The following is a 20,112-nucleotide window of genomic DNA, read 5'->3' on the forward strand; positions in this document are numbered from 1 at the left end:
TCAACACATGATTGATTTCTATACTAAGCCTAATACATTGTGACTGTGCACGTGTAACAAATGGGAACACGGGTCATTAACTTTCAATGTTTAATTAGTTCATACGTCATAGTTATTATAATCAATAAATGGATCGTGCTTCACTGTATCACAAAACACCATTCATCTTGTGTTGGAATTTGGTTAGAGAAAGTTGTATTTTGACATCCATGATCGGATGAAATCATTTTCACCATTAATTAATTTTTCTTTCATTTTACCCATCCATTTTTTAAGACGCTTATCCTCACAAGGGTTGCAGCAATGCTCAAGCCTATCCCAGATGTCATTGGGTAGGAGCCTGGGGGTACACCCTGAACTGGTTGCCAGCCAACTGCAGGGCACATAGAGACAAACAACAGTCAGACTCACAATCACACATAAGGGTGATTTAGAGTTCCTAATTAATGCATGTTTTTGGGATGTGGAAAGAAAAAACGGACTGCCGAAGAAAACCCATGCAGGCGCCGGGAGAACATGCAAACTCCACACAGGTCGGGCTGGGATTTGAACCCCAGTTCTCAGAACTGTGAGGCCCACGCTGAAACCAGTTGCTCCACCGTGACGCTTTTCATTTTGCCATTAAATATTATTTTTATTTGTACTGCAAGGCTCTATGAATGAATAATCTCCATCGCAGTGTAAAACAGAATCCTCCTAAAACAATTTTCTTCCTGTTCTCCTTTCAGGGGGATTTCATTACCTGGATGTAAACACAATACCCAGTTGCATCAGCGTATGGTTCTGGTGAAAAGTGGATCCTTCTTCAGAAGAAAAATCTAATCGTCCTCACAGTCCCAGAGCTCTCTTCTTCATGTACTCCTTCTGTTGTTAGCGCTAAAGAGTCTTCAGTGTTGCCATCCATGGTTTCTACCCTCATCAAGATTATATCAGTTTACATTGAAAAGATTTGCAAAGGAATGTTTACAAAGAGATTGGCAAATCCAATCAAGAAGAAAGAAAGAAGTAAAAATAAAGAGCCAACAAAATCGAACACTGACCTGCAAGCACTCAATCCAACTCTGTCTAACACAGTGAAGAGCACTGTCAAAAAGATCTCCAAATGCTCCTCAGCACGTAACGTATCACTGGAAGACGACGACAGCAAGAACGACTGCTCGTCCCTGTCACCCACTTTCAGTTATCGCGTGGCCATCGCAAATGGACTCCCTAAAACCGCCCCTTTTTTGAATAACAACAATGAGAGCATATTTCCCGAAGTCCTTTCAATTGACAGTAGCTACTCTGACACACTGAGCGACGCAAAGCCTATACGGAGACTGAATGAGCATAAATCGCACACTATGCCAGTAAGACGGAACCGGAAGAGCCTCATTAGTTTGGCTCCCTCTGATGGGAGCTCCGAGGGTGAACGAGTGGAACGCTCCAGTCTGCACACTCTCCGGCTGGGTGCTCTTCGAAAGTTGAGAAAATGGAAAAAGAGTCAGGAATGTGTCTCCTCGGACTCCGAGGTGAGCAACTGGAGGAAGACGCTCGGCATCCGGAGCAAGTCCTTGGACCGGGCGGGACGGCACCAGAAGAGCTCCACTCTGGAACCTGGTTCCTCCTCCACAGGGTGCATAAGTCAGACACAAGATGTCATGGAGATGATCTTCAAGGAACTTCAGGGCATAAGCCAGATAGAGACCGAACTGTCCGAGCTACGTGGTCATGTCAACGCTCTGAAGAGCTCAATTGACGAGATCTCAAGCAGTGTGGAAGTAGTGCAGAGCGAGATTGAGCAACTTCGCTCTGGATTTGTCCAATCAAGGAGGGAAACACGTGACATCCATGACTATATAAAACAAATTAGCCACCAGGCCAATAATTCAACCCTGCGTTTCCTCAACGTTCCTGAAGAAAGGTCAGAGAAAACAGAACATCTTATATATAAATTACTTAAAGACAAAATGGGTCTCGCCGATGCCCATAAAACTATTAAAATTGAGCTTGCTCACAGGTTAGGACAACAACGAGAATGTTCAAATGCAAAACCTCGTCCTGTTATAGTTATATTTGCAACACCTCAAGATAGAGATTTAGTCTTGAAAAAATGTTATAAACTGAAAGGAACTGGAATTACAGTTTCCACAGACAGCTTAACTCGGGAAGGGAAAGAGCGAAAAGACAAAGCATTGGCCTCCTCACAAACCTATGAAAGTATGGATATTAAGGTGTCAGGGAAAGACAAAGTAGTAGAGAGTGATGACTGGGATTCCATGGACAGTGACAAGGAATTAGATGAGCTAAGCAGAAACAAATATGCAATGGTGATTTCCAAGCCAGCTCAGAAGAGCAAATCAGAGAAAAGGCGATCCCACGATCAGAGCCGGTCAGGAGAAGAAGCGAGCTACTCAGGTGGAGTACACTATGCTGATGACTCATACTATGACCCCGACAAGCATGGGAAGGCTTACTACTCTGATGTGACCTCTGGTTGGCTCTCTCAGAGTGACTATTCCACGCCGAAACTTAGCCGGTCAGAGTCAGACTGCTCAAAACTTTGCCAGTCATACTCAGAGGACTTTTCAGAGAGCCAATACTTTACACGGACCAATGGTTGCTCCCTGTTATCCTCCTCAGATCAGGAACTGTGGCAGAGGAAACAAGAGGACATGGCATCGTCTTGGTATGCTAGCCCAAGTCACCCACTCAGCCACGAGACTCAACCTTATGAACACAATGAGATTGAGACGACAGAGACTGCTGACAGTGGGGTGAGCAATGGACTTGTCTGCATATCTGCGGATAGAAGCCACTACAGTGGCTCCCAAATTTCTCTGCAGGCCGACCTGTCACCTTGGAAAGACTGGCATCAAATAGAGCAAGGAGCCGATTCAGGCTTGGAAGTTTCCATAGAGGTCAGCAGTCCATTTGACCCATCCACCATTCCGGGTTTTCCAGAGAATATCACTAAATGCCAAGAAGTTGATTTACAATTTGAAGGGGAGGAGGAATTCATGATGCTTGACAGAGAATCCTCCCTGCCACTAATTACCACCCACATTATTACTCCTATTGTAGAGCGTGAGTCCACCAAAGCGCATGTGCGGCAGTCTAAAGGGAGATCTAAAGGGGTAACAAATGAAAGTGCAAAAGTATCATCTAAAGATAACTCAAAATCAACAACTAAAACTACCAATAAGCAAACTAAAATTTTGTCAAAAGATGAAACCCCCAAAATACAGGAAAAAGACATCTCTAAGGTATCTACAAAGATTTCATCGAAAGTGATATCAAATGTGTCTACGAAAGAGCCAATAAGAGAGAAGAAATCAGTAGCTAAAGAGATACCTCAAACCCTCCCCAAAGACAGCCCAAAACCTTCAACGAAATATGCCACAAAGCCCGCTGTAGAAGATGTAGCTAAAGTAGCACCTAAGGTTATTTGTAGCGAGATGGTTAAAGTTAGTAAAGCTGCCCCAAAGGTTTCTCAGGCAATGACACCGAAACAAAGTCCACGAGAGTCACCAAAAGAGAGTCCTAAAATCACTCCGATAATGAGCCCAGCCTCAACTCCCAAAGAGTCCCCAAAAGAATTCCTGAAACAGTCCCCTATAGTCAGTGTTAAAGAACCCCTACAAGGCACACAGAAAGTTGCTGCTAAGGAGGTTGCCAAAGAAGCTGCAAAGATACTCCCAAAAGATGTACCAAAAGTACAGAATAAGGAGAGCAACAATAATAAAGTACCGGCTAAAAAAGATTCTTGTATTCCAATCAAAGAACCATCAGTACCAATAGAGACCTCTCAGGTGCCTGTCCAAGAATCTCCAAAAGCATCTCCAAGTCAATCACCTCAAGTAGTCTCTCCAGATGCCCTGAAAGTGGTTGCTAAAGATGCCCCCAAACAAGCCTCGAAAGCAGTCCCAAAGGAAAAATTTCCTGAAATCGATGTCAATCACAGCTTTCACCAAAATCAAAGCAAATCCACAACTATGTACCGTAGCCAGAGTGAGATTCGAACAGAGAAGGTCGATGAGGTGCCAAAGTCATGGAGCAGCAGGCTCAGTATAGACCTCAGCGAGAAGTCTTTTGGTTTTGGCTTTGGTTCTACACTGCAAAGGGCTAAATCAGCTCTGGAGGTTGTGTGGAAATCCGGCTCTCAGAATGTTCCTGCACCTCCCGAAGAACCACCAAATTCTTCTTCGTCACTCATGGGCCGTTTCCGCACACTCTCCACCTCCAACTCACCCTCTACGGGGGATTCAGCTGCTCACAAAGAACCCGTTTATTACAAAGTGGAGGATGAAAAAAAGGGTGCAAAGGCTGAAGCCGTTGAACAATCAGAGGACAGCGAGACCCACTATGTTGAGGTGATGGAACAGGTTCTTGCTAATTTGGAGAACAGGACTAATGTCAATGAAATCGAAGATCTTGGTCAGGAATGTGAGCCTTCTGAGGAAAGTGACACAGTTGAGGATGTCAAGGGCTCTCAAGTCAACGATGTCCCTCAAGATTTTGAACCTGCAGAGGATTTCAGCACCACAAGAGACAGTGACGCAAGCAAAGAGGCACATGTCTTAGAGTACGACTGTGGCTTGGATGAGCAGTACGATGAGGAGTACAGCGAGGAATACGAAACCAACGTGACAGAGGACACGGCCGAGTATGACGCAATGGTGGAGTATTTGGATGTTGAGGAACCTGACGAGACGGAGGACAATGACATAACCGAGGAGATGGAAGAGGGCGACGAAGATATCGAGGAGATTGAGGAGATGGCCGAGGAGACCACCGAGGTGTCTGTGAAAGCGGAGGAATGTGAGGAGGATGAAAATGTGGCAGAGGAGAAGCCCGAAGAAGCACCACCAAAGAAGCGCGTACGACCCACATTTAAAGAGGCTGCTCTGAGGGCCTACCGGAAACAGATGGCGGAACTGGAGCAACAGATCCTGGCAGGAGGTAGGCTTCCTTCACATTGGTTACAGTCATTTTGATGCACCTGCTTCAGACAACCTGCAGTGAGGACAGAAATCTCTCTATGCTATGCGTGATCATCTCAGAGCCCTCATAGCCTTTATTTATGATGTATTTACATAATGGCCATTGTAATGCAAAAATCTAATTAACCAGATCATTGTGACAACTATGACAGAAGAGGGTCATTGTTTTGTGTTTGCAAGAAGCGAAGCACATGAAGAAAATGTGTTTAAAATGAAACTCTTTGCCAACATGATAAGAACAGAAGCAAGCCAGGGTCTTATGTTATCCACTGATCCATGTAAAACAAAAAAACAACAACAACAACAAAAATCAAACAAATAATAATAATTAGTAAAAAAGACTAATAGGGCCTAGGGCCGAGTTTACTTGATATAGAGTTTTTCTATCATCCATTCTCAACACCGCTTATCCTCCCAGGATCACAGGCAGCTGAAGCCTATCCCAGCTGACTTTGGGTGAAAGGTGGACAATCTGAACTGGTCACCAATCAGTCAGTCGTAGAGCACATATAGACACAGACAACCATTTGGACTCACAATCACACCATCTCTCAGTATGAACTGAACCCACCCTGCCCGCACCAAAGTCAGACGATAGTATCAGCAAACCATCAGTGATGGTAAAGGGTTGAGACAACAAGGGTTGTCATTGTTGCATCCACTCCCAATATGGCTTATCGCATACAGGGTAGTTGTTTTTTTCATTCTTTTGTTCTGTTAGGCCATCGGGTCAAACAGAATGGAGGATCTGTATCCGTTTTCTTTAGGAAGAGTTTCCCAAATAATTCTATTCTCTCCCATCTGATTTTGGATGAAAGGCAGACTACAGCCTGAACTGGTTGGCAGTTAGTTGCAGGGTACACGGAGAACCAGTCAGGTGAATGTACCACTTCACCATGGTTGCATCTAACATACAATCAGTGGGCCACTGTCATTTCTGAAAGCGTATTTTAACTCTTTTTGCTTTTCCGGTCAGCGAGGAAGTCATTTTGACAAGACTGACTCATTGACAGATTGACTCACTCCTCGGTGTTGCATGTGTGAGGTGTAGAAGCATTTAGTGGACTCAGTGCATAGGACTCGTAATAAAAACATGAGACTCGTCACTGACTTTTGGATTTTTTTTTTCTACCTAGTTGGCACACACAGTTTGAGTGTTTTTTTCTGGTTTTTGTTTGTGTTGTGCAGGCCTGTTTTCCCTTTGGCCATCAAGAACGATCAATGTCATGGTCATTGCGAGTTTCCACTGTATTAAACTGTAGCACACACACTATTGACACAATGTTGTTGGCGTTGGGATGAAACCACCAATGTCCAAATTTGGTAAATTTCAAATATTTTGCAAATATATACGATTGCTCAGTCTCAAAATGTGTGGACGTTATTTTCAGAAACTATTATATAGTGTCAAAAATACCTTATCTTTGAAGATCCAATGTTTATGGTTCAACAAATGGGTGTGTGTGTGTGTTTATTTCTAAGGCTGAATACTGTCGCAGAATGCTGGTGGACCTCTGATTTGAATATTTTTTTCCAGCAAGAAATAATTGAAATCCAACAAAAATAATAATAATAATAATAAACATTATTACAGTAAAAGTTTTTTCTGTACAGGCCAATTAAAAAGACTCATTCTTAATTGACATTCAGGTGTAAAATGAAGTTAACCGTGATTAATTACCTGCTTGAGCACCTACATCACAGCTAAACCCTGATTGTCACACAATTGTCAAAATAAGTTAACCACTATAAAACGGAACCGCCAATGTATTTTCTTCTCTTCTCATTAACACTCAATGTAGAACATCCACGTGTCACAGAAAAGAGACAAAAGGCAATAAGCAAGCTTAACCTCGAGTAAATCCTTTGAAACTCACTGAACTGAGGTCTCTCTAAAGTATTTGGCCAGGTCACACATGACAGCGGGCTTTAAACTATGTTTCTGTACAATTTCTTGAGGAAATTACTCAAATGTGACGCTGAATTCAGAATTGTAAAACTTGGTTTTTGACGCTATACTAGCTGTGGAGTTTACAACGGCACTGACATAAATGGTTTCAAGCTACTGAGCTGCATGCATTGAAGTATTTTGTGCAGCGGTGAAGAAATATGTAGTGACATGGCATACAAACGCACACTCAGTTACTGCCATACTTCTTTCAATGACTTTTCAACTTTGTGACCATAGGCTAGTAACAGACAATACCTTGTTCTGATTATGTTGCCATAGCATTTCATCATACACCAAAGACCCTCTTTAAAAATCTACTAAACTTGTCTTAACATACTTCTGCTACTTACAGTCACTTGTACGTGTCCAAAAATGCATTTGACAAAGGAAACATCTCACTACAGATGGTGAAAAGAGGGCCATAATTGGAAGCACACACAGGCATAATCCACCCCTCATTAGCTTTACGCCTTCATCCCATGTAGTTGATGTGTGTGTCGTAACGAGTGTGCTCTTATGCGTGCTGGCTGGTCTGTGTGCGAGCTGTGAAGGGAGTCTCAGCAATGCTGCCACTCCTGCCAGCTCCACTCCTTCTTCCACTGGCTACAGCAGTGTCTGTATTCAGATGCTAATTCTCACTCCCAAGGGCATTCTGTAACCAGGTCAGCGTTGCTTGGAATATTTATAGAGGTCTGCTGCTAGTAAAATTTGAAGGAGGTACACCCTTTTTATGCTTAGTCCATCATTTCTTGGGAATGTGTAGCTATGAAAAATGGAGTTACAGGGAGAGAAAAGCCGCAGGTGTTGTGTAGGTGATACCCCCAGATATCAAATTATACTGAATCAGTAGAGTGATTTTCACTAGGGACTCTCCGCAAACTCTCAAGAGTTAGGCTTTTCTTGTTGGATGTTGAGAAATGTTCGTAAATGTCAGTTTCAGAATTTCGCCTCAACTTGCAAAGGCCTACTTGGTCCTCTGTTTATGATGGTACCAATATTTAGCACGGCATTTTAAGTTTACGATCGACACTATGAACCAGTTTCCTTAGCAATTTAAGAATATGTGATCACATGGCACAAGAACACATGATAAGTTAGTCATACTTATTGGTATTCACTGTTTTAAAGAGGGGGCTTTCATGCGAATATTTGCTTTAATTATTTATCTAGTGAGAGACGATGGCCCATTGGAAGGGTTACATAGATGCCAAAGTTACAAGAGCTTTCGTCTGTAACCTGAATCATCAGACCTGAAAAAACGGCACTTTTTTTTTTGCTGTATAAATACCGACTGACAAAAAAAAGGGGAGAATTAAGTTGACCAGGCAATTTTTTTGCCTGTCCTATGAGTACATATATTTTCTATGTCATCACGCGTCAAATTATGTAGTTCTGTGATACTGTGTCACCGTGACTCAGACGGATAGATGGCAAATTTTCTGTTAACGGCTTCAATGCTGCAATTTTGTGGGGTTTCTGTGGAACAGATGCTTCTGAAAGTATTCCAAATATCTCTCCAGAGAATAATTTCCATTTTTATGCTGAGCAATAAATATACTGTATTTACAGGTACATTCACTCACTAGCAACTTGAAAATGTTTAGTCTTACATGAAAAAAAAATGTGTGTCCAACTATGAGAGTATAGTATGTATTCATTTTCTGCTATGCTGTGGTATGGCTAAGGCAGTGCTGGAGTCTCGGCAGGAAATGCTTTAAGTCTGAACTAATGAGTCTTGGCTCTATTAGATGCTAAAATTATGTGGCCCAGAGACCTGTGAAGTCCCCAACAAATCTTTCAATCTTTCTTTCATTCTCATGGAAGTAGTTTACGGTATTAGAAATGACAAGTCATTTAATTACCTCTGTTGAGGAGATTTTCTTAGGTGTAAGTATTTTTTAGTGGAGAGGATTTTTTTTTTCAGCTTCCTATAAGGTGGGCATTATCCCTATAGCTGTCAGAAGCTCATGCAATAAATAATATTTCTTTGTGATATTGCTACATCATTGCTACTCAGGTGGAGTTGTTATAGCCCATACAGGCAGATACGAATCATTCACACTCAAACCATCAAAAAGTGGAAAATTAACATAAAAGTCAGCTAAATGAAGCACTATACCATTTAGTCAGTGTCTGTAAAAACTATTGCATGATTAAAAGTCACGAATGCAGTTTTGAATGGTAGATTCCATCCATCCATTTTCTTCCGCTCATCCCAGGTCGGGGGCAGTTAACTTAGCAGGGAAGTCCAGTCTTCCCTCTCCACAACCATTTCCTCCATCTCTTCTGAGGATATCCTCAGCCGTTCCCAAGCAAGCTGAGAGACACAGTCTCTCCAGCGTGTCCTGAGGTATCCCCAGGGTCTCCTCCTGGTGAGACATGCCTGGAACACCTCACCATGGAGTTGCCCAGGAGGCATCCTAAACAGATGGCCGAACCACCTCATCTGGCTCCTCTCAATGCAGAGGAGCAGTGGCTCTATTCTGAGCTCCTCCCAGATGACTGAGCTTCTCACCCTATCTCTACGTGACAGCCCTGACACCCTTACGGAGGACTCTCATTTTGCTTGGATCAGGGATCTTGTTCTTTAAGTCGTGACCCACAGCTCATGACCACTGGTAAGGGAAGGAAAGTAGATCCACTGGGAAATAGAGAGTTTGGCCTTTTGGCTTAGCTCCTTATTCACCATAATGGACCAATACAATGTCCGCATGAGTGCAGATGCTGTACTGATCCACCAGTCGATCCTCAGTTTCATTCTTCCCTCACTTGTGAACAACACCCCAAGATATTTGAACTCCTCCACTTTGGGAAGGGTCTCATCTCTGACCTGGAGAGCACCCTCCATCCTTTTCCAACTGAGGTCCTTGGTCATAGATTTAGAGGCGCTGATTCTCAACCCAGTTCTCACACTCAGCTGTGAACCACTCAATGGAGAGGTGGAAATCACAGTTGATGAACAGAACGTCATCATCTGCAAAAAATACAATACTGAGGCCAACATACTGGACCCCTTCTATGCCTTGCCTGCACCTTGAAATTCTGTCCAAAAGTTATGAACAGAATCGATGATAAAGGGCAGTTTGGCGGAGTCCAACCCTCATCGAAAACGACTGTGGTTAACTGCGATGCGGACCAAACTCTGAGACTGGTCATAGAGGGACTGAACAATCCGTATCAAGAAGTTGGATCACATCGTTCACTCCCACTTCTTAAAAAAGGGGACCAACCCCCTAATCTGCCAATCCAGAGGCACTCTCCGCGATGTCCATGTAATCTTGCATAGGCATGTCAACAAGTACAGCCCGACAACATCCAGAGCATTTGGGAACTCCAGGCAAATTTCATCCACTCCCGGGGCCTTGCCACCAAGGAACTTTTTAACTACCTCGGTGACCTCAACCCCAGAGAGAGGAGAGCCCGCCCCAGTGACCCTCGACTCTGCTTCCTCATGGGAAGGGGAGTTGATGAAATTGAGGAGTCTTCAAAGTGTTCTCACAAGATCACGAGTCAAAGGCAACAATGTCCCATCCCCACAATACACTGTCTTGATAGACACTGCTTCCCTCTCTTGAGACACCAGATGGTGGAGCAGAATTTCCTTAGTTAGCTGTACTTTAATTCAGAAACATATTTAATTATCTCCTGGCTACTACTAAATTGTCTTCATTAAATGCATCACCAATATGAAGCTTGGTTGATGGTGGATTGATTAAAAAGATACTGTATCAGATAGTAAAGCTAACGTTAGCATAGGTTACCTGTCTTTGTAAGTTTTATCGCGACAGATGTGATCCCTGCCGCCCTCATCATACTGTAGTTGGTCGCCAGGTTTATGCAAAAATAACTTTCAAATTTCAAAAACATTTGAAAAAGCAGATTTTCAAATGAAAACAGGAAAGCCTTGTCAAGTCATGTAGTATGTATGTCTAAGTTAAGCCATATCTCCTGAATACCTAGTCAACAAGTCTTTCATGAGGTTTAAATAAACAACTCCCAAATCTGAAACTATGCCACTTAAGCATGACTCCAGTCAAGCCACGTGACTGGAGTCCCCCATCTCTGGGAAATGCAATCAAAATATTGAATAAAGGCACAATTTTTGAAGAAGGCACTTAAACCTGCAGTGTACATCAAGCATTAATTGACCTGACCCGAATCTATCAGTTGTCATCCGAGACAACGCAAGGTGGTGTGGAACCAATTTAGCCCAGGACTTAAAGAACACAGGTTTTCAATCGAGGTGCAGACGGCAGATGTCAACTCACGACAGCTGCCTGTTCAGAACATTTGTGCCTTCTTCCGGAAAGTGCTGCCATCCAGAAATCCCTTGGCGTCGCTTTCTGATTCCACAGCCCCCCGCCCTGCCGGATGGTTTGTCAATCAAATTGTGGTTAAGCATGCAAAGAAAAAAGTCGCGTTGTTGTGGACTCTTACAGTGCGTACAACTCAATACGCTCGGGTCTACGGCACAACAGGCTAAAAGAGTGGTGTCGAGCAGCCATCGCCAGCATTCATTGGCATATGAAGTGAGAGGCTTGTATCAGAGGGGAAAAAAGCCTCACTGAAGTCGGTCCACTTGAAAAGAAACAAAAAGGTTGCAGGAAATGCTTTCAACAATGTGTCGTCACGCTTGCCAAGATCAGTAATTACATTCTCAGATGCCACACTCTGCTGTCTCGATAGGCAAACACAATGAACATTAATTCACTTTTCATTTGATCCCACTGACTTCTCCACCACTCGACTCACTGAAGCATTCTTTTCATTTCAGATTAAATGCACTGTTTGTTATTCTGGAAACATATCAATTTTAAAATATGCTACAACAAGTTATTTGGTGATAGGTTTTTATTAATGACACTATTTGAGAATGTCATCCTGTTGACATCTCCAAATATGCTACAACAAGTTATTTGGTGATGGGTTTTTATTAATGACACTATTTGAGAATGTCATCCTGTTGACATCTCCCTATTATCTGTTGTCACTGTTAAATGGAAGTGAGTTTTCACCAGGCCGCTATCCTTACAGTGGTGTCACTCTGTGTCAAATGCAGACCAAGTAACAGAGCATGAAAACCATTCTTTAGTTACTTTAATGCCTGCATTTTTATCTGAACCCACTGACCCCTCTTCTTTGGAGAGCAGCACTGACTGGCTTGTCTCATTTGAAGTAAACCAGTGGTAACAGCCACAAAGAAAGGCCTACAGTTAAAGGCATCCGGCCCCGTGTACAATCATGGTCTTTATCTAAATTGTGATTCTGGATTGCTAATATATCATTCGGGCATGCTGAACCACTTCCTGTGTGACGCTACATGAGTTTGTGAAAATTTGGTTTTGGATGGATGGGTGTTATGATGTTGCTGAAATTATCGTTTATTCTTTCAAAATTAAATCCATCAGAATTTGCGATTGTCAGATCTAATTTTGGTAGTATTCCATGCGGGGGATGAGAATGACCAATTTGGAAAAACACTGAAAATGTCTGTCGGGGAGGGGGGTTGAGTTTCCTCCTGGATATTTTTTGCTCCTATCGGAACAGAGTGCACAGCACTTTGGCGGGAATGTCCACTTTTTGTATGTGTTCGGTTAGACACGTTGATACTGTTTTCGGTCCTATCTGCATGGTTACACTTTTTTCAAGCAATGCCCGTCTGAAACAGTTTTGGATTCCAGCATCCTTGTCAATATTCCCTCGCTTGATCTTCATCCTTTTTTCTAACACTTTCACCATCATAAAACTTGGAACAAACTGTCGCTCAGTTCACGCTATCTAAGTCCCACGCGGCATTACTTGGCTAACTAACAAGTTACACTGCGATTTCTGAGAACCGAGAACACATGTACATGGCAATGGTGAAACTCAATTAACCACTAACACGATTGGATCGTTATACTGTATAACTCTGTTGTCCAATTGACCCCTCCGTGGATATTGCGCAATCCGCATCACTGACCAATCAGAGGCCAGAGATCTGCATAAACCAAAGCCCGTTTTTGCTCCCGCCATTTTCTCAGACAACATTGCATGGTCCAGTATAGGTTTAGTTAGCGTTTTATCACGTATTTGGGTTATTTAACAAAAAATATGGTTAAGAGGTGTAGTCACGGACTTTGTAATAGTGACGACAGGTATCCTGAAAGGCTAGTTGGTGGAGTTCGATTCGTACCCTTTCCAAAACCGAAGACCCAGTACGAAAAATGCCTTCGATGGATCAAACTTTGTGGAAGACCGCATCATCAACTAAATCCATCTAATATCAACCGGAACACATATGTTTGCACGAAGGTATGCCCTATATTTGATTTTTAATACGCGTCTCGTGTAAATGAATGAGACGTTCTCCGCTAGCATAACACCGCTACGTGTGAACGATTGACACACTTGTTCTTTGTTGAGCGATATTTAGCGATGATCGGACTGCACAAACATATTGATGTCTTGCAGGCTCGCGGCCGAAGCTTAACCAGACTGTGTTTGCACGAAGATATGCCCGAAATTTGATTTTTAATACACGTCTCGTATAAATGAATGAGACGTTCTCCGCTAGCATAACATTGCTACGTGTGAATGATTGAATGAAATCAGAAGCATGGCGTCTCTCTCAGTTAAGACTGTATTGTTTTTAGAATCTATAATATATCGTTGATTTGAATGAAATCAGAAGCATGGAGTCTGTCTCAGTTCAGAATGTATTGTATTGTATTTGCCATTTTTGGCGTGGCGTCACTTCAGGAGGCGTGGTTAAGTGGCCTGTACGGTGGGGTCTATTGAGTAATGTGCCGCAAACAAGTTTGAATGTTTATGTCGCAAAATGCAAATATTTACACGACCGAGCAAGTTAGAACGGCATATGATAGTCGTGCTTGTGCTAGCACTAAGCTGAACTTGCAGCTCGGAGCCCACCACTGAGAGGCAGGCACACGATACCTTGGCCCTACCGAGAGTCAGCTGCACGATACCTTGGCCCAACCCCCCCGCTAAAATTTTCTCAACGGATTTGCGCTTATCTCGAGAATGGTCATTTTGGTCTGAAAAAGTCGGAAATCCGCCGATCGGCGGAAAATTCTCATCCCTGTCATGGCCTCGAACACCAACTGACAAGTGAAATGCCAAGTCCTGTACACATGCGTGAAAAATGAATTGCAGTTTTCCTATCTTCAAGGGTGCACGTGTCTACTTTGTACACTGCAGTCGAAGACAAAAAATATTATATAGTTTTGTCAAATGAATGTCTGCAGGCTTAATATGAACATATGATGCCCTAAGCCCTAGATGGGTTTAGGCCCTAGATGTTAGTGTGTAGATGTTTGTGGCTGGCAAGACAGCAGTAAAAAAATAGTTGGATCAACAATTTACTCTCCTCTTCTACTAACAACTAACAACAGTTTACTGTTTCTAATACATATGGGTCCAGCCCAGCACCGGAGGTTCGTGACACTCTCTTCTCTGTGGTAAGAAGAATTAATTGAAGAATTCATTTGGGGACTTTCTCTGCTCCCTCTTCTTCTTGCTCTTCTTTTTCTGTTACACTGGATGTCTTCCAAAAGTCCTCACTACTGCCTGTCATGTTGTAGTACAAGGTGGTACTACACAAGAGGCACTCAACTGAATTCAGACCAATAAAAAAATGATCACTGAATAATCTGCACTGTAGCAGGGTCACCAATTATGACCATACGTATGCCAGGGATTCGTTTTTGTGACATTTCTCTTTGTTGGGGTGCCATAAGACTTTTGTAATTCTAACTATGTGATGAAGATACACTAATGATTTGGGAAACACTGATCTATGCCACTAAGAGTTATCTGGATTGCAACTATCAAAGAAATTGATATATTTGAGGATGGGACTTTTCAAATCCTCTGGTAAGATGTGACCTAACATGATAAGCATCAGAAAAATCCCCTTGCATCAGTTTGAGACAAGGTTAAAGCTCCTCACCACAGTAGAGCCTTGTCTCATGCAGCTATTACTGAATTGGGGGCTTGTTTTTTGATTACGTAACGATTGTTTCACTTGCTCGGAGGATTGTTCCTCCCCTGTGTGTACGCGCCTCTGCCTGTATGAGTAAATAGAAATGCACCAGTATATATTTACCGTGTCTCTGTTGCGTCCAAGCCAATGTTGTTGTGTATTTTCCACTATCAGCCAAAAGCAGGCTTTTTCCCTTTGGTGAGCATCGATCCATGCGAGGTGTGATCACACATGTCGGCAACAAGATGTTAAATTTACTCGGATTACTACTCACGCAACACTTTGCCAACAGAACGGTAACAGAACGCGGGCACTATCTTTGTTACTTTTTTCCTCGAGATTTAAGGTACCTGTGAAATGAGGTTCATCTCGACGGGCTGCAAGGCTTTATCTATCAGTTGCGGCCGAGCGACGGCTCAATCTTGTCAGGCTGCGGCTCAAAGTAGCTTAGCTGATTGGTGTCCACGGTGCCTGCACACACAGCTGAATGCTGCTCCTCTGCTTGGTGGGTGCAGTCTCATCCGATATATCGTGGCTTTGGACACAGGAAGCCAAGAAATTGCACTGTATACTTGTCCTATATAAAAAAAGGACAAAAACCACCATGGGGACCACCAGGATTGATGGAATTAGGGGGGAAAAAAATTGCACAAAACAGTCTCAAATTAGAGCATGGCTGACAAAGAATTACAGTTATTTGGCCAAAACACATCTTCTACAAATAGGCTATGGGAAAGTATCAAGAAGAAACGCTATTACCACGCTGGAATCTAAGAAAAGGTGATTCCTTTTGAGTAATTCGGCACATGGGCAGAATTTTATTTACAGTACCGTATTCTCCGCACTATAAGCCGCACCTAAAAGCCTTTAATTTTCTCAAAAGCAGACGGTGCGCCTTATATATATATATCGATATTGAGCCTTTAGTGCAGCTCCATCTAATGGATGCATAACGTAACCCCAGTTTTTACTGTAGCGTATATTCTATGTGCCTTGTATATGAAAAAAGTTTTAAAATGGGCCAGTCATCGAAGGTGCGCCTTTTAGTGCAGAAAATATGGTATCTTCTTTGTATTTGCCATCAGGCTTGGCATTAGAGCAGATATCTGCTTTGTGGGCAGAGACTCACGATGGTCTGTGGATACATCGTTATCTGTTTGGTGTTGCGTGTTGGTCATCTAGGTACACCACAGACTGTAAAAGCAGTAAGCCCACACTTGCCAATTGTCTTATTTTAAAAATTAGTGCTGATATTAAAAAAAAAATAAAAAAAAATCATTATACAGAATGTGTTTACCTTACTTTAAAAAAAAATCATGAATAAGATAGTGTTCAATAGAATTATGGAAGCGGTAAGCAGTTATTTAGCATGCAATAAAATTGCTCCAAACTCATCCTCAATACCCCTTAGTCACTAGGTTTGATATTGTCTTGGTAACTACTGTATGAAGATCATTGCACTTGATGACATCTGCAATCATAGATTAGATTCATTAATTACAAATATAAGTAAATTGAGCTACGAGCTTTATTTACATGGTACCTGTATTTTGGAAATATCATGAAACTTGGCATCCAATCAAATTGTTCCAATGTCATCCCCCACTGGTGATGATAGTGACATGAATTAATATTTCCAAAGTAATTCGTGAGATGACAACACTTACACCGTTTGTCCAATCACATCACTGCTCACAGGTAATGGGTTAGGGTGGGGGTTTACATTTCCATCTATCCATATTCTTAGACGCTTATCCTTACGAGGGTGGTGGAGCCAATCCCAGCTGTCAATGGGCAGGAGGCGGGGTACACCGTGAACTAGTTGTCTGCCAATCGGAGGGCACATTGAGACAAACAGCTGCACTCACAATCACACCCAAGGGCAATTTAGAGTGTCCAATTAATGTTCCATGTTTTTGGGATGTGGGAGGAAACCGGAGTGCTCGGAGAAAACCCACACAGGCACGAGGAGAAGATGCAAACTCCACACAGGGAGGGCTCGGATTGAACCCGGGTCCTCAGAACTGTGAGGCCACCATCGTGCCGCCCTGTTTTGAGTTCCTTCTTATTTTTATCCATTTATTGATTTTTTTTCTTTAATCATTTCATACATTTCATTTCATGTCGCAGTACAAAAGCTTCCAATCGACCAGTAGTACCAGTCATCATTTAGTTTTACTCACTGGCATGTTTGCTCGGTGACTGCATTTCTGGGAAAACTGCCATTTCCACTTACACCTCATTTTTAGTCAATAGACATACTCAGATTTATATTTGAATCTTTAGTTATGAATACCACAATAGGTGCTAAATTTCCAGTACGCTGTGCCTCTCTTATTGTCTGAAGAGTCCCACTGACAGCATGTCCACAGGAAACAAAATTGGAGGGGGTTGTTTTGATTACAGCTGCAATTTAATCACTCTCTTATGAACACCGGTGTGTAGTTTGTAATAAATTAGATTATGATTGGACTGCCATCTATCATACTCTGATCAATCGTGGACTAATTTCGTTGCTGTGGTCGAGCCTGCGCTCTCTTGAGTTGGTCTGCAAAAATTTCGACGCAGCACCGAGCTGCTGGCGCTCGCCTAATGTACTGTGTCAACACGCCTGTTAAATCAGGTGCGTGCGCTCGATCAGAGATGCTGTTTATATTGTGTTACATTGATCAATGGAGTTTAATGTGCAGACATGGCCGTTTAGCTCAGCCCTCTTTCGTCAGCAGCGTGATTTTACAAAGATATACGCTCAATTCTCACTGGAATAGGATATGGTAGAAAGGTGCATTTCTTCAGTAGTTCATTTCAAACAGAATAACTCATATGCAAAGTAATTAAACACATGGGAAAATACTTTACAGGTCTTTTTATATTAAAAATCATTTCAATTTCTTAAGTACGGTAGTACGTCTTCTAATTTGATGATATGGTGCATTTGTGAATTTCCTTAGCTGGAAATTATAAAAAAATTTCCAGTCGTGACATATTTCACTCCATTTATATAATATATGAATGTCCCTCTTAACTGAAATAAAGGACACTCTCCATATTATTCTACATCATTGATATACACAAACGTCTGTATGAACTGTTCAAGGCATCAACATCAACTGATTGTGAAAGTAAGGGTGGGTATATGTCGACATTTCCTTCATCCACGATGAACAAAATTACTGAGAAATTAATTGGTATTTTTTTTTTCCAAGTTAACCATTTAGTAGAAAAGAGACAATGTACATAAAGCAATAATAATGATATGTATAATTTCATAAAACCCCATGAAAAGAGACTGTTCAAATCCAACCTGATGGCTGCTTTCTAAGAAGTGTCTGTTTCGCCTTAAGCAAGGTCATATACGGTATACACATGAAGAGGCAGTTATCATCTGTCTCATGCAACTGCCAACCATCCCAACCACAGACATTTAGTTCTGTATCTCACCAAAGTGATAATACATTATCAGAGTGTGAGAGAGAGAGAAAGGACCAAGGTTTACTTTATCCTCACATTAAAACACGGTTGTCAAATTCCTTTTTGTCACGGGCTGTATTGTTGGTACAGTTTCCTCTGAGGGCCGTTACACCTGTGAAGCCATATAAATGTTTTGTTGCCTCAACACAGTCCGTACTACGTATACACAATAAACTGACGAAATGAAGTCAAAGACAAATATTGTTCAAGTCACTGTAAAAGTGGTTTAGTAACCCCCCCCGAAAAAAGGCTTTCAATGTCTCAACAGTATTATTTATCACATATAAATTTGAAATTTTTGGACAGATTTTCGCCAAGAATCATGCAAGTTGACACAAATGACTTGCAATCATGGACCACATAAAATAGCGCTGCTGGCCCAATGTGACAAATTATTAGTAGTAAAGCATTGGCCTCACAGTTCTGAGGACTCTTGTTCAATCCCGGTCCCTCCTGTGTGGAGTTTGCATGCTCCCGTGCCTGTATGGGTTTTCTCCGGAGACTCCGGTTTCCTCCCATATCCCCAAAAACATGCAACATTAATTGGACACTCGAAATTGCCCCTAGGGGTGATTGTGATTGCAGCTGTTTGTCTCAATGTGCCCTCCGATTGGCTGGCAACCAGTTCAGAGTGTACCCCGCCTCCTGCCTGTTGACAGCCGGGATAGGCTCCAGCACTGCCCGTGACCCTCGTGAGGATAAGCAGCAAAGAAAATGAATGGATGGAAGAATTATTTTTATTATTTGTTTTACATTTTGAATCTGACTTGCTTACATTAATGAAATTTTTTAAATAATAATGGATGGTTAAATGTTGTATAGTAGATTATTTACAAATATATTTGTAAAGTATAAAGAGCTTTGTTATTTTGGAAGTCTGGCGCAAGCAGGTCATGTAGCCCTTCATACGATCGGGGCTCACGAAGTCGCCCTCAGCCTCAAAAAGGTTGGTGACCCCTGCTATAGAATGAGCAGAAATTCCCATCGGTTGCTTGCTTTTGTTGTTGTTTATACAGCAAAGTAGCTGATGCTGAATCAACTGGTTACAGGCAATTTGTCCATTCCATTGTGCCTCAGTTGCCTCAGGATGTGATTAATCAGCAATAAATTTACATGATTTTAAAGGTTTAATCAGTCACTTCCCAGCTTTTTGCTCCACATTTTGGAGCTCAATATGTCAAAACATTGAATGTACCCAAACAGCATGTAATAAGCCTGTGAAAAGATTTATTAGATGCCAAGTTTTTTTTTTAAAACAATCTGAAAGTTCCCAAGTGTCTTAACATGAACAAAGTATGTGACATTCTTTCATCTTTACTTGGTTATGCAATTTTAAACTTGATGGGTGTTTGCTCAGGCCAACAGATCCCCTTTCATGCAAAATTTAGCTATGAATTATTAATCAAATATAATTTGCCTTTCATCTGGCAAGATTTTTTAAGATAAAGTTTTGAGGGAAATTTGTAAGTTTTCCCTTGTCCAGTTCCAAAGCTTACGTATCTTGATGTATCACAAGACACCACAATGGTTGTGGGCAATGTTGTGATCAGACAGTTAACATTTTAAGCTACAACCTTTTTCATCAGATAATTATATTTTCAAATGAGATGGTCTTCATTACATTTCCTGTCATTTTCTCCTTTCAGACTGCAGTGCTCTGGATACTCAGGTTTTGAGTCACTGTTTATTATCGTACAAGTGATGCTAGTGCACGTGCACGTGTG

The 20,112-nt window shown here is 42.0% G+C and overlaps 1 protein-coding gene across 1 annotated transcript in view; it reads left to right on the forward strand.

Annotated features, from left to right (window-relative positions):
- The first annotated feature begins 899 nt into the window (after positions 1-899).
- LOC133497496 (protein unc-13 homolog C) overlaps positions 900-20,112 on the forward strand; it is a 137,157-nt gene continuing 117,944 nt past the window's right edge. Inside the window, exon 1 of the mRNA XM_061813390.1 lies at positions 900-4,941. Within this exon, the coding sequence (XP_061669374.1) occupies positions 903-4,941 (4,039 nt within the window). The 5' untranslated portion in view covers positions 900-902. The remainder of the gene's footprint in view (positions 4,942-20,112) is intronic.

Source organism: Syngnathoides biaculeatus, chromosome 3 (genome assembly GCF_019802595.1).
Source record: "Syngnathoides biaculeatus isolate LvHL_M chromosome 3, ASM1980259v1, whole genome shotgun sequence".
In the NCBI taxonomy this organism is placed as follows: domain Eukaryota; kingdom Metazoa; phylum Chordata; class Actinopteri; order Syngnathiformes; family Syngnathidae; genus Syngnathoides; species Syngnathoides biaculeatus.